General features: G+C 37.2%; 1 protein-coding gene across 2 annotated transcripts; it reads left to right on the top strand.

Moving 5' to 3' along the window:
* Positions 1–24: 24 nt before the first annotated feature.
* On the top strand, positions 25–15410 carry TNFRSF17 (TNF receptor superfamily member 17). Of its 2 annotated transcripts, none has more exons than XM_040574973.1 (5): positions 25–353; positions 4063–4180; positions 13056–13190; positions 13560–13691; positions 14490–15410. In XM_040574973.1, the coding sequence occupies exons 3-5, from the start codon at positions 13076–13078 to the stop codon at positions 14750–14752; spliced, it is 510 nt and encodes a 169-aa protein (XP_040430907.1). In that variant the 5' UTR covers positions 25–353; positions 4063–4180; positions 13056–13075; the 3' UTR covers positions 14753–15410. The 2 variants fall into 2 exon arrangements, with proteins under 2 accessions (XP_040430907.1, XP_040430908.1); XM_040574974.1 differs by lacking the exons at positions 25–353; positions 4063–4180 and adding exons at positions 5550–5792; positions 6126–6258.
* The last annotated feature ends 482 nt before the right edge of the window (positions 15411–15892 follow it).

Here is a 15892-nt window from a genome sequence, read left to right as displayed (position 1 = left end):
TCCTTCGTGCCCCGTGAGGGGCCCGGGCGGCAGCCGGGCGGGACGGGCGCGGCCCCGCCGGGGTAAGGAGCGTGTCCCCGCCGGGCTGCGGCCTAGCGCGGGGCATGTGTGCCTGACTGGATTTCCCCCACACACCCGGCCCGGGGGCCAGGTGAAGGCGTGCCGGCCGTTACCTGTGGAAAGCTGCCCCTACCCGCCTCCTGAAAGCCGAGCTTGGGGGTGACAGCGTGGAAACTGCGCCGCTGTTACCTCCGTGTACCCTCACGTTAAGGTTCCTAACCATGTTTGCTCCCATGCGAGGTGCCTGTGAACGTTGTGCAAAGGTGGCCGTGGGCCGACAGGACGTCTTAAAGGTTAGGAGTTTGACATTTCCACAGCACACCGACTCAGTTATTGGCTATCATGAAAAAAGTCGCATTAAGTTAGGTTCCCCATGATCTTGCCAAGTACTGAGACCCTCGACTGGTAAGGCTATGAGAACTTCTATTCAGAAACGAAACAAGAAAAAAACACACAACCTATAAGTTACGTATCTTCGAAGGAGAAGGGAAGGAATAATAGGAAATAATTTGGTTGGTAGGCCGGACATGGCAGTGGCTGTGTTCTGGCTTGGAAGGTTAAATATAGGTGTTCAGAGCTAGCACCTGGGAAAAGGGAGGCTGCTGGAGTGCTCGCGGGCGAGGACTGAGTCACTCACAGCGTTATTTATGTTTGGATGCTTTAGGGCAAGTCACAGAGTTGTTTTGGAAGTAGACGGCCTTAAAACTAGAATATAAAGATCCCCATTCAGTGCAAAATCCACTGCAGTTTGGGCTGCAGAACTGCAGAAGCTCTCCTGATGTGGCATTTACATGACTTTATGCTGACTGAAGAACTGGACAGTTTCTGGCTGCACATGAGGAGCAACATGTAAGCCCTTGACAAGCAAAAAATTCTATTTGTAGGTAATGTATGTGTTAATGCAGAAATGTACTTCTAACTGATCATATCCAGGGACAACTCCAGTGTGAAGGGCAGCACTTATAAAAGCTAAAAAGAAAAACTCCCCACCAACACCACAGATAATTAACTTTGAAAGAAAAAAAAATTGTGATTATAGACTATACACCTGGTTGGTGAAGGTCTTTCCTTCAATCGCCATTGCCTTAGCATCACCAGGACCTAAAAAATGAGTTTTAAAGACCTTGTAAAAGCTATTGTCTGGTTATTCCCCGGTCTGGTTATTCTAGCTCCTTTCCAGTTTTCAGGCACACATTGTCAGGGCTTCTATTATTCAAAGTTGAACGTAATTAGGAAGATTCTAAATACTACAACAGTAACACGGGTGAGAAGGCTATAGGAGTAAGAGCAGCTAGAATCCTAATGAACACCTTGAGATAGGATTCTCTACTTTTGAAATTCTTTTTTCTAAATATTAACCTTTGCTTGTTAGGTGACATTTGTTGACCAGTAGGTATCTGCTACATTTCATTTAGTATGGAAACAAGGCTTTTGCATTTTTTTTTCTCCCTATCTGTAAGTCTGTTACTAACTTTTGAAAGCATTGTCCAGCTTCAGCAAATTTCACAAGAGATAAAAGTTAATTAAATTCTTTCAGTTTTTGTGGAAAGAAACAGCTGGATAAAGCAACAAGATTTACATTGGTAATTTCACTGAGGATCAGACAGAAGTAAAATCCTCTTCCCTAGTGATAACATTTGGAACAAAAAAGGAGCTCGGGAGTTACCACTGTTGAATAATAGATAAAAATCCAGTGGAAACCAAGCTTCGTGAATTCTGCTGACAGAGTAGCTTGCTATTGTACACTTTTCCTGTCGTTAGAAGCATTTAATAGCTCAGGTTTATAGTGACTACAATGCTGCATTGCAAGCTTTTTTTTTTTTTTTTTTTTTTAATTTGAGCCTTGACAAAGCCTGCAAGTCAGGAAAGGCTTAACTGGAGGCAGGTACTACATTTTCAGAGCAATTAAAGCTTATTTTAGGATTACCAGCACACAGAACATGTAGGCAGCAATTCTTACAAGCACTTTGGCATTCCTTAGAAAGACTTCCTAAATATTTTTGAAATAGAGCTTTGATCTGACAGCTCCCAAAGTTGTGCTACTCCTTCTTCTCCCTTCTTAGCTTTTTTTGTTTTGGGGCACAATTGCATTTTGGTCAGAGGTATGGAAGTATGTATGACCGCTGATTTCAGGGGAAAATAATTATGTGTGGTATCCAAGATTCCCTCCTTTCTTGACAAATACTTATTTCCCAGGTACTTGCTAGGATATAAGCAATTAGCCCACAGAATTTCGGAAGATGCCAAATGTCCTTCAGAGTGTACAAACCTGTTTTGCAGGCTGTGTCACACACAGGAATTATGTAAACACGAAGTTTTTAACAGGGCTAGTAGTTTGTTTTTCCACTTGGGAACAGCTGGTACTCAAAACAAAACCTAAGTGGAATCACGATAATTTTATTGGCAAAATATCGACTGGAATGTAAATAGTGGTGTTCTGTTGAGGTTTTAAAGCATTATGAAATCTTTCTGGGTTTAGATCTCTTTGCATCACAATGTTTAGAATAAATACACTCTCTCTGCTTTTAATAAATACCAAAAAGCTTTTCTCAGTGAGAACCACCTATATTCATCACCACCTATTCATCATCAAATCATGGCTGATTTGCATTATCAAAGCACTGCTTAGAAAATAAGTGATTGGGTCATGTCAGGGTGAACAAGCTGGGACTGGAGGGCAGAGAAACTGCACCCCCCCCCCAGTCGCAGTTCTACCCATCCCTGCACTGCCTTCTAGGTCTTGTCAGACACTTCGCAGAATGAGTTCATCCCATTAATCTACCTAAAGAATGATCTACTTTCTTTTTCCTCCTGGGCTACTGAAATGAATCAACTCTTAAGATGTTGCAAATGCCAGAGCTGGTATAAAGTAAGAGTGGGGAACAATACTTCCTTTTTTTAGTGATAGCTATTCATATATTAAACTGTCTTGGGTACTTTCCACAAGTTTACCACTCGTTTCTAGCCTGTGATAGGTCAATCCTATAGCAGTGAAATGGAAGTCCTCGTTCATATAAAATTAGGACTAGTATTCTGTACTCCAGTAGAACCTTTCATCCAAGGTTCTTACAAACACTTTGCACCCTAGCAGACATACCTATACATATCAGTGTTTCAGTTATGTGAACTGAAGGTGAAAAGAAAAATATTTTTCCCTAGACAGCTTCACACAAGTTCACAGCTCCAAACAGTCAACAGCTCATCACCAATATCTAAGCCCATTGAACTCCATAAAGTAACTAAGGGGGGAGAGTAGTTTTAGGGTGCAGGATTATCAGGAAATTGACTCAGTTTGCCTTGAGATCAGATCAATTCCTGAGCTGTTGCAACATGGGGAAAGAAAGTATTTGGCTGAGATTGGGAGGAGCAGGAAAGGAGTAAGACCTCCCTTTCTGGTGTAGCAGCAAGCTGAAATTCAGCTGACGCACTGTGACGCCATGCTCCGAAACTTAAAAGGTATTCAAATATGTACATTAGTTATGCACTTAAATGAGTAGCCTGATATTTAGAATTGCTTTGAAGTCAGATTGAGTCTTTAAGAACAAAGCCAAAAGAACAAGTTATTTACCTGTGAGGAAGAAAAGACAAAAGATGCAAGATAAATTACTAACATTAGAAGAATAACATAGGAAACAGTGCTCAGCTATGACACTGCCATTACAGAAGCACAGCTCTTCATGTGAAGCACATGTGAAGGAACAATCCCAAAAGGCATTCTATACATTGAATTTAACATTACATAAAAGAAACAGGTGGGGTTAGATGAGTCCAGACAGTTTTTGTGACAGATACAGATTAAGGATGTACTGAAATTCAAGTGACATACCTCTCTCGAGGGAAAACTGCATTATATATACATATATATATATATATTTTTTGGACTAACTTTCATAGTATTCACCAGGCCTGACACAGAACTGAAAATAATGAACTAGTTTAAGTTTGGTTAGGTGCCAGGAAACTAAAACAATACTTCTAAACTCTGACAATTTCTCTTTCCAGGTAGTCTCTGGAGACGTAGCTGAGAAGTAGAGACACCACCGCCACCACATTATGTTTCGGCATGATGGCTTTTTCAAGAGCTGAGTCTACCCTAAGTTCTGCGCGTGTTCTCAGAAGTGTAAGTGAATGACAAAGAGGCTTTTATATTTGCACGAGACCATGTATAATCCAGACTGAGATATCTTGACCTGGAAATGTCTTTTCACCGATTTGTTTGCTCTAACCCTGCAATTTAACAAATGCTGTTTCAGAGGCTATTACTCTCCCTCTGCTGGACAGTCACATGATTGCTGTATTTGTGTTTTACATTCAGTCTTTATTTTAAGCTCTCTGACTGGAAGAGATATAAATAAAATTCTTCTTTGGCTTTCCTAATGTGGGAAAGCATAAGCTGTCTTCCACAGTCCAGTTGTAGAATTACTCCAAGCTAACAAATGGGTATCCTCAAAGGAATTCAGCAACTTAACTTTTACATTTTCATTGTGGGTTGGTGAAGAGTGCTTCTGACCTTGACTCCTCTTTCCAAGGCCTCTAATCTAGAGTTAAAGTTTTTCTTTCAGAGCAGTAAAAGCACGTATTGCAGGCTTTATAAGGGGTATACAATCAATTGTTTGTACTTTAGAAAGCAAAAGAATTACATAGATCTGTATACCAAAGTACCACACTATACTTCTTTGTTTCCATGTTCTCATCTCTCAAACGCTCCAGATGCTCAGCTCATTATCTTCCAAGATGGTCACGTGTTTCTCACTTTTATATGTGGACACAACATTTCATTCTTTTGCTTGTACATCTCTAGAAATAAAGACTGAAAGGTCTTCTTTTAACAAGAGCCATCTCTCCCCCCCCCCCCTTTTTTTTTTTCTTTCAGGTGACTTTAAATAGAGTTCTCAGCTGAGCGATCTATAGCTTAGCTAGCCTGTTGTTTGGATTTGAAAAATCTTTAAGATGGATGCTAGCTAGTTCCTCATTCAAGGTGCCTCCCTTTGCATGTACAGTCATGGCAGTTTACTCCTTAGGCAGAATTTCTTTTGTGGTTTTGATGCCACAATCCTCCAAACAGATAAACAGTAGGGTGAGATGGTTCAGTTAAGTAATTTTGCTATCGAAACTGTTGTTTATGTATGTTTTTTTGTTTTGCAATCAAAGATCAAAATAAACAAAGATCGGGGTGTTTATAAACCTTATGACAATTGAAAATGTTGTAAATAGCAAAAGGATTACTTAACGTGGAAGGAATGTGCTGAGCAAAGAACACATCCAAGGAAGGGAAGAATGAGATCACTTTAATGATGTATACAGTGACTGAGTTAGGAATTTAAGTGATGGGGGAATCTGTTTTGAAGAAAGGCAGACTGTGTGGTTTTAGAGCCAGGTGTAGGATCAGTGGGAGGAGGTGTCATTTCAGTTAAGATACTGAAGCAGCTGGAAATAAATCCTGTTAAATACAACCCAGATCTGTGTTCAACTGTTCCTATGCTTTCATCTTGTTACTTTGTTAGCAACATTGTGATTAGGAAATTAACCTTCTGCTTCATCACAGTAATTCTGCTTTCACCCATAAGTTTGTCGGATGTGGTGAGTAAACATTATGAGCACAGTATGTATAAATTCTGTGGAAGTGACAAATTGAAACAGAGTGTATTTTGGCTCACCTGAGACAAGTTTGAGAATCTCAGAGGCTGGGATGCTGACTCGACGGAGCAGCAATGGCAACTTTTAAGTTCCAGGTCCTCAGAAGATTTTCTTCCACTGGTTATAAGCTAGTGTTTTTCTAAAATGGAGTTAAATAATGGAGAAAATTTACAATTCTGGTTACCATCGAATAGTCAGGCTTTTAGCTTGATGCAAAGATTTAAAAAAATGCAGAAAAAGCAGTTAGCATTTAAAGTGGGGCTTACAGTCTAACATAGATAGATGCACAAGGCAAGTCCCTACTATCAAACGGAGTTCAGCTGTACCTGATACAGTTTTGCCAGACTGTGTTAGCAAAGAATGTTTTTGTGAGATAATGAAAATGTTGATCTTGGCTCTGAAAATATCCATATAGGTTGTTAATGCAGGGTCCACAGAATGCTGTGTAATCACACCTTTTTTTATGGTATCGGCTACCTGACATGCAGAAGCTCAGAGTTACCATGCCTGCTGTTGGGTTCCATAACATTTCTAGGCCAGATCTCCTGCATTATACACGTGGTAAGAGTTTTATTGCGCTCATGTTTCATACAGAAATTTTATGTGCTGTATCCTGGGAAGTGGGAATAGAAAATAAGTTCCATGTGGGATTTTCATATGCTTCCCCCCCGTTAATTCTCCAAAATTTCAGTGGAGGGAACATTTTGTCCATTAGCGATCCTGTAAGATTTTAGTTTCAGCAGTGACTAAAGCAAAATGGCATTATTGCTAAGAAGAGAGAACATAATTTGATTTTTAATGCTCTTCTATAGCTCTTTATCACGTTGTTGCAGGAAGTAGTTATTTTGTTATGAAATCCTGAGAATGTAATAGTGAGCTTGTTTCTAGATAGAACTAATTACTCTGGAATCATTATTATATGCCAGTATTTTTATGCCAGAAAATGTCATTTGCATAGGGAATTATTCTGGAATAGGGATAACTAAACCAATTAGAATTTTCCTCCTGTTTCTGGGGAGAGCACATATTGGCAATGTGAGGCCCTACAAGGGAGTTTGAAATAAAGTAATTGTTGTTACCTAAACTTGTCCGCAGAGACTGAATGGCTAGAAAGTTTGGCTAAACCTATCAGAAGAAACAATCTTGTCAGACTGTAGTGTCTGCTAAGCTCTTCATGTCATTCATGAGTGTTCATGCACATGTATTTTTCTTTTAACTCTGTTAATCCTGTTGGGATTATATCGCTGAATAATTTTATTTATTTATTTTTTCCCATCTGCAAAGTCACTAAAATAGTAGTATGTGGGAGATTATTTTTGCAATACAAAATGTAAGTGCTTACATTAAGAAACAAAGGAAAAACTATGTTCTGTGGAAACTATTGCACCATCATAAAAATGTCACTGGCATTTTAAGAAGTATTAGCTTAATCCAAACTTCCTTGCACATTTATTGTTTTATGCATTGTCCTTAGTAGTTACGTAACTATGTTGGCACATGTGGAATATCAGACAAATGAAAAGATCATCTTCCTTCCCCAGAGGGAAAGCCTATTAACACTGCTTTTCTTTTCTATGTAGTTCTTCTTTTCTGTAGCTTAGCTTCTAGCTAAGGAAGCTTAGAGCATAGTAAAGGATGCAGAAGTTTTCTGACATTTAGTTGACAATGTTTATACTATAGCTATTTTAATTACTGCTTTTAAGGAACATTTCTTCTTTGAGTTGCTGGTTTTTGTTTTTAATCTTTTTTGGAAATACCAGATGTAGCAACAGCAACATCACTCTTTTCAAAGCAGTGGTCTAATTAAAATGTGCTGAACCAAACAGGCAAAATCCACATTTTGCACTGTGTCTGAACAAAATTAAACAATATTGTGCCTAAAAAGAGCATTGTTCGTTGCTGCATGTAAAAGTTGATGAGCACAACGGATCCTTTAACAACCCCTTTCTTTTGTTTATTAACAGTGTGTACCCTATTCCTAGAACAGTTTATCTCCTCCCAGCCATAACATGTACAATTAGCAGAGTATGGATTTCTGAAAATAATTGTTTCAGATGATTTTAATGCTTTTTAAGGAGATAACTCTCTGTAAGACTGCTGTTCCTTGAAGTGCAGAAACTTTTGGGAAGAAAAACTGGTGGTTTTTTTTTTTGTATGTGCATTCATCTCAGAGATTTTTAGGATTGTTGTGATGAGGCCATTTATAAAGGACTCTTTTCTTTGGACTTTCTTGGTAAATAGCTTTAGAGAACTGGGAGAGGACCAAGCCTGTACTGCCTATACTAAACAACTTGAAAGTGTTTTTTTGTTGGTTAGTTGCCTTAGTAGGGGGGGGAAGGGGGTGGAATTACATATGCTACCCAGAAGAGCTGTATCAGCACAAAATGACCGTTGTAGAAGCAACTCTACAGCCAGAAGAATTCTGCTGTAAGCCTTAGCTAATGTTGTTTGTGAAGGGAATGGAATAGCCCTAGCAGAAAACCCTCCTTTGCTTGTTAAATGCTATGTAATTATGCCAACAGAATTTCTGAAGTACAGCCAGGCAAAGAAGCTGGCAGAAGCATGAAAAGAGAAATCCCAAAGCAGTGTCAAAACAAAGCTTAGTTGTTGAAGTTGTGTGGTACGTAGACCTTGAGCCAATGATTTGAGAGATGAATTTCAGTCTTTGTTTTATTACTGACAAAATAGTATTATTTTTTTGGGTATTCTGTCCAGAATTTTCATTTTATTATTTCAGTGTTGAAACTCATAGGTGTTTTTTCTTTTTTCTTTCTTTCTTTTTTTTTTTTTCAAATTAAATAGTGAAAGATAAAATTCTCCTTACCTATGCTTCAGAATACTGTAGGGTGCAGAGCAGGACTATCCCTTTCACTAACACCAAGACATTTAATCGGTTTAGCTGTATATAATCTACCATGTCTCTGATGACCTGTAGACCTGTCTGACTAATTAGACATAAATCGGCTTTGTGCCAAAATAGCCTGATTTAGAATATAGCTCATCACATTCGAGTGACAAATTATTTTAAGACTCACAATATTAACAGTTCTGTGTTTCATACAGTAGGTGTATTCAAGTAGAAGGTCAGCAATGTCAGTTTTGGAGGGAGAGGTATTTTACGTCATCTATGCAAAAAAAAAAAAGCCATTGACAGTAAGTAAAAGCAGACCTACCTACTTCTTATGGAGTAGGGAAAGAGAGGAAAGAATTGAATAGCAAAAATTAAGTAGTTGTTAAGTCTAATACTAGGAAAGAAAGCTTATTTTAATAGATTCTGTGAACCAGAAGACTGCTATTGGAGACAGACTATCAACTACACAAGATTTTATCTTGGAAAGAATCCTCACCTCGTGATATATGTGATTTGAGCCTTGTGTTTTCCATTTCTCTTCTCCCACAGGTGGGGAGAGTTTAGGTTATTAGTGCACTGGGTTTGTTGGCACTGATGAAATAACCAATTAAGACATACAGCAACCATTCAGCAAAGTACCATTTCTGTGCAGGAGGAAACTACAGGAGCTCTTCAAGGATTGATGTAGGGACTAATTTAATATTTTGATTAATGATAGCACAAGAAGTAGGAAGAGGTTCATGAACTTTGTGAACTAATTTTGAAAGCGTTATCAACACGAGAACTGCAGATACTATATTAAAAGGAGTATATGTCCTTTAGGATTGAACAGAAACAGGATGAAAGTTATTGGCTTAGAATGCGATGTTTTTCACTTAAGGAATGGAAACTTGCATCACAAGTTGAGAACTCATTAGTTAAAATTGGAAATGAGAGAAGATGTACATGAGGTGCAGTGAATGATCAACATATAACTTTTGGGGCACGAACGTGACATGATTATAGAAAAAAGGAAAATGCAGTCTTATGTATACCAAGAGAGATTTCTGTAAGAAATTGCAGTGTCTGGGTGCCACCATGCAAGACTCAAATACTGAATATTTCATGCAATTCTGATTATCCATGTTCATGACATGCATTCAGACAGATTCAAAGAAAAGTGAAATACAGATGTAATGAAGTATTATATGAAAATGGATTAGGTGAGCTTTTTATGCTACAAAGGAAGCAAAAAGAAGAAATGCTGCTGTTCTTTCGAGACAGGAGAGAGTGAAAAGAGAAATTACTATAAAGAAATACAGTGATACAGTAATGAAGGAGAATAAACTGGTCAACAGATAATGGAAATCCTGTTTTTTTTTTTGTTTGTTTGTTTTTTAACCATGGAAATAATGACATTTGGAATGGTCTTTCTGGTACGTTTATTGTCCTCTAATGGGGATGCATACGGGGGAAAATTCTACTTCTCTGTAGAATCACTCTTCCATTCAAAAAGATTCTGAAGAAGACAAATGGCACGTAAAGGTGTTCTGTTTAGCAGTACCCAGCACTAGCAAGCAAGTTTCAAGGATCCTTTCTCCATGCTAACAACGCTGTATTGTTAAGGAGTTTATCAATTATCATTGTTCAAACATAACAGTACTATTTGTGTTGCCTACTTGGGATTTTTACACGCTATTTAACAACAGCATTTTGTCATCTCTCAGCAAAATACTCCCCACTGTCAATCTGAACATCTTTCTCTTCTTTGAGAAACTTCAAATCAATATGAAAATGCTGTGAACCTACATATTTAGCAAAACTACTTTGTTGAAGAAAGCTAGTATTTGAAATTAACGTAATTACACAATTTAGTCAAAGTAATATTTGAAATTAATGTACTTATATAATTTAGTCAAAGGTCAAGACGACAACAACAAAAAAGCCAATGTTATTGCTGTACTTAAAAATGAGGCAAGAAAACTGTAGAAAACAGCCAAAACAGAGAGAATCCCCCCATACCCCTAGTACACCTGAGGGAAAAAAAAAAGCATGAAACTGATTAAAGAACTGGTTCATTCATCTGTTGTGGTGCACATGTGATTTCCGTAGTCCACTAAAATAATGTTAAAAACTTTCAGCAGCTGTGATATAATTAGCATTTTTTGTAATTTGAGAGCTGTAGATTTCATGAGGAATTTTACTATAGTAAAGACTGTAGGATATAATCCTACAGATATAGTATTGTGTGGCAGCCAGCTGCAGAAAACAATAGAATTAGGCAGCTGATTCCTCTCTAAAATAATAAGGTCTCAGTACAAGTTGTATACATGAATATAAAAATACAACAACAATGGGAAGTTGTTGGAAAATATTCTATAAAATTAGAGAGCACTTCACTGAAGCCAATGGGATTATATTGATAGATTAAAGTATGGGAACCAGCTTTCCTGAAATTACAGTCTATCCTGAAATTCATTCATCACACTTTGGGATACCATGAAGATACCTTCATGAACATCTGCCTTCTTCAGAGCATGGTTGACCATGTGATTGTCTTCTCCATGACTAAAAAGGTTAAGCAGCACCTTCAAAGCAAAAACTTCAGTCACTCTACAGATAAGCTACCAAGTGGTGCTCCATCATAACTAGGAATGATACTCTAGTGCTAACTTAGGCTTCCTCCCCTAGAGTGTGAATGTATGAAGCAAGAATTAAATCAGAAACAGTTTACGACTCTAGCACCAGCACTGACTTCACAGTGACGTTTTCTGCATCATTCACAGTCTGTATCAATGTTTTCTTTCAGCACACCTAAATCAGATTTTGTCAATTCATGTATAGTTACTATTAATCTTGAATAGACAGAAAAGCCTGTAATAGCCTACAGCTGTGCACCTGGCCTATAGGAAAAAAAGTGAGGAAGCTACAACAACCTATTAAATCTGCTAGATACTAGAATACCGATTGCTTTATTAGACTATTTCACTAAGAACAGTTTTTGCATTCCCACATGGTGAATTTCCTGGGAAAATGTCTCAAACATAGTAATGTGGTATGAAATTATGATTCCTTATACAGTATTTTTCTCTTCCCTTTCTGTAGTCAAAAAAGCAATTAACTTAATCATATCAAGGAGAAACTTAACTATAAATAAGCCTGTAATTCTAATCAATCTTCAGTAGTGATACTGGATTGAAGCAGTTATTGCAGCCTGCTAGATGACTAACTTTGTGCTTAAAAGAAATTCTATTAGACAAAACGTCCATGCAGAAGTAGGATGTGTAAATTATCTTAATTGTAGAGGTCTACTGTCAAGGCTCTTAATTCATGGGAGGAGACCAAATATTATTTTCAGAAATGTTACACTCCCTGCATGTATACAGATAAATCTACAGATGCTTAGTGTCCCCCATCACCTGGCTGGGAGGGAGGTATCGTGTATGCTCTGCCACAAGAATGAAATCTATGGCTCACCTATTTCACCGTGCTGGGTACCACAGTTTTAGAACAGCATAGGTTCTGCATTACATTTAAAAATAAATAAACAGGTAATATTTTAGATAAAAAATATCAAACGTTCATTAGGTCTTCTTTACTCATTACTCATATAAGCATGGTTATAAGCAAAAAAGAAAAAACAAAGCAAAGAACCCCCCCAAAAAAACAGCCAGTTAAAAACCCAAAAGTGAACCAAGCAAAACAAGTCACCCAAAACCTAATAGACTAGATAAATGAGGCTACTTTGGAATTCAGGAGCAACATGCCAGTAACTGAACCTCCGTATTTTGTCTATCCATTCTAGTTGAAGGTCTTAGATGTATTTGGTACAATACAATGTTGTTGTTGAACTTTTACTTTTAGAGTATCTTAGTTAGAAAACCATTTACAAAAAGTAATTCTCTCATCATCTGTGTATTCTAAATATTATTGTACATACAGAGAAACAAGTACAAAGGAAGTTGTCTGAAGTTGCAGAATGACTCAGTGGCACACCTAGAAACTGGATTGTTCATATCTTGTTACTGCTGTGCCTTCTGCCTCTATTTTTTCATCTCATTCCCTTTGGACAGGGACAGAAAAACAAAACATAAACATCTCATAGTCTGCAAATTACAGGAAAACACTTACTGCAGCCTATCACCTTGAAAAAAACCACAAAATTCTAAAACCAAGAAAAATTATTGTGAGGTTCTGTTTGGAGATCCTCTTGCTTTTCTACAGCTTGTAATGTTTAGCACCTGCTCAAGAAATGTCTTCTATAAATAACCATTTTCTGTTTCAGACAGAATTTACATTGAAAATTATCTTGGTGCAGCTGTTCTGTTTTTTCTACAATTGTGATTTGCCAAAAAGGAATATTAATTTCTTGGGGGCCTCAGAGTTTAACCCTTTTGACATGATGCTGTGTAGTAGAGCTGTGATCAAAGTCTGTTGCTGCTAACAGTTCTTAGAACTGCTAAAACGGAGACTTGAAAAGCCCTTTGTAGATGGTCCTCACTCTTTTACCATTTCTGTGGCTTTTCAGTTCCGTAATTACTGACCCTGATGGCACACTGCCCTAACAATGAATACTTTGATAATCTGGTGCTCTCTTGTAAGCCTTGTCATCTTCGATGTTCTGGTACGCCACCACCTTCATGTGAAAACTACTGTGATAAGAGTAAGTAGTTTTTCTGCAGTGCTTTGTAGCTATGCTGGGCATTTTCATGTTGTATTTTACATAGATTCATATACATAAAAACTTAAAAAAGATAATCTAAAACCTGGAAGATGTTTATCAGAATAATATTTAGGCTCAACAGTATTAAAGAAATGTACAGGATATCAATATATACATATTTCAGTACTGTATGAGTATGTTTGAGTGTGTTAAGAGTAAACTGTTAAAGCTCTCTAGCTTTACTTATGCTGTCACTTAAAAGAAATAGCTGTTGCTCCTTTGATATAGAAGTTTTATGTATTGGGCACGTGTTTACTGTTCATTGGTTATTGCTTACGATGAATTTAATGCATCTCTTTATTTCATAAGGTACTGATTCAGGTGGAGTTCTTTGGATTTGTTTGGGCTTTGGAGTAATTTTAATGCTCACTTTATTCACATTAATGGTCTTGTTTAAGTGGAAGCGCCTAAAGCAACTAAAAGAAAAACTGAAAAACACAGGTGAATAAATATGATTCTTTATCAAAAAATTAAGTTGTTCTACTTTCTAGCTACTCTTATAACGTAAACACATTACATATAACATATTCCAGATTCTGATAACTGTCTGTGGATTGTTTCTTATTTCTCAGATAGTCTTAATGAAGTTATTAAAGTTATTAGGGAGTAAAATATCCAGATGGTGACTTGTAAAAGGAGCAATCTGTTTGTTAGTTCTAGATCATGTCACGACTGTATTTGGTTACTTATGTATACCTGGCTTAATTGCTGGTGTTTGAGAAATCACTTAGGAACCTTAAATAGCAAATGATTGTTTTAATGGCTTCATTCTCCTCCTATTGAATAGAAAGGTAGAGGATACACATTTAATATTGGCATTCCATCTTAGAAGAAATTAAATAATGTTACTTAATTTTCTGGCCTGTGAGAAGTGTATGTGGTATATTTTGGGAAGGTGGAAAAATTTTGTAAAATGTAAAAATAATTTACACTGGTATTTGTGGAATGTTCAGCCAATAAATTGATTAAAAAAATTAAATTTAAATTTAAATTGATTAAAAAAAATTGATTAGAAAATATGTATTTGATAACTTGAATGCTTATCCTGAAATATAGGGGGGACATTGTCATAGAACAAAAGATTATTGTTTATAACTGTGTCTTACAACTTTCAGTGCATCTTAAAACTTTCACTAAGGCTAGGAATACAGGTGGAACATAAAGAAACTTGGATCCTTAATAACTGTATGTCTGGTATAGCATGATGTATGTACTAAATTAACTTTTGTATAATTACAGGCTCTTCTGTGGAGCTGAATGATGTTCTGAAGGCTAATACAGAAAGCAGTGTGCAGACAGATGGAATTAGACACTCACTTCAAAGTGAAACATTAATGTATTCAGTGGAGGAATGCACTTGTAGTGACTGTGGCTTGGTAAAACCTCAGACTGGCTGTGAAACTTCATTTCCATTACCAGCTACAGAAGAAGGAGCTACTGTTCTAGTCACAACAAAATCCTTTGATTACTGCAACTATATTCTGGGTGCTGCGTGTCTATGACAGAAGTAGTAAATTTTTACTGCATAATAATAATTCAGTTATTCGAGTATAGCTATTAATCTTCATAGTTAGAGTTAGTGGGGAAGGCTAGTACATCTTCCTTTTAGACCCTGCATCAAACTTTCATTGATATTGTCATATTATTTTAAATTCTTTGGTCAAATTTTTTTACATTATTCTCAAATACCAAACTAGTGACTGGAATTTTTAAATTCTGAAAGTCTCTATGTACAATGGCTCTTTCAGTACTTTGAGATTGTATCTACTTACACCAGATATATGCAAACTCATCAATAAACAATCTTGCAATTATATGTTTCATGATAAATTCAGATCTTACGCTGAAAATTGCTTGAGGCAGAAATGAAGATCTACATAGCATCCCCAGCATTGCAAAGAATAATTTCAAATAGCCTCTGTGATGCTTGAAATAGGAATGTTCCAATGATGAGTACCTTTGCTGAGTACAGAGTCCCTCCTAGCTCAGATAGGATCTCAGGGTCACATGAAAGGGGGTTGCGGTGCTGTGGAGTACCACACATATAATCGTGATGGTGGACAATATCCTTTAAATGCCAAATTTTTTTTCAGACTGTGTCTTATAAAGATTTTTTTTTACATAGCTTTTTTTTTTTTAAATTGTTATTTGGGCAGGTACTGCTGATTAGTTACTGTCATGGTAGGCTATCGTGTGGCCTGAAATTAGGAATATACTTGTGTCACCTTGCCTCCCAAGTGTCATTTTCCTAATATTAGGCCAGTGTTATTCTTGGACAACTGCAACAACAACAATCCTTTTGTTTGTAGCTAACTTTCCATCTAAGGTTCTTGCATGAAGGATAAATTATAAGCTTGTAAGACTAGTGAATTGCACAAACGCTATGAACGATCCATATTACAGCATCTTTGTGGCTGACCACAGTCAGTTTGGATCAGTTAGGAGTTAGCTGTGCAGGTCTCCCACATGCAGCCAAGAACTCGGAAGAAGGCCTACAGGACTATTACAGTTATTATTATTGCTGTACCTAGGAAGTCTTGAAAAAAAAGGTTGTGATCTGCTGCTCCGCACGGTGTGGAGCAACTTAGAACATAGAATCATTAAGGTTGGAAAAGACCTTCAAAATCATCTGGTCCAACTGT

This window comes from Cygnus olor, chromosome 15 (assembly GCF_009769625.2).
Source record: "Cygnus olor isolate bCygOlo1 chromosome 15, bCygOlo1.pri.v2, whole genome shotgun sequence".
Taxonomy (NCBI): domain Eukaryota; kingdom Metazoa; phylum Chordata; class Aves; order Anseriformes; family Anatidae; genus Cygnus; species Cygnus olor.
This window is presented reverse-complemented; position numbering and strand designations above follow the sequence as displayed.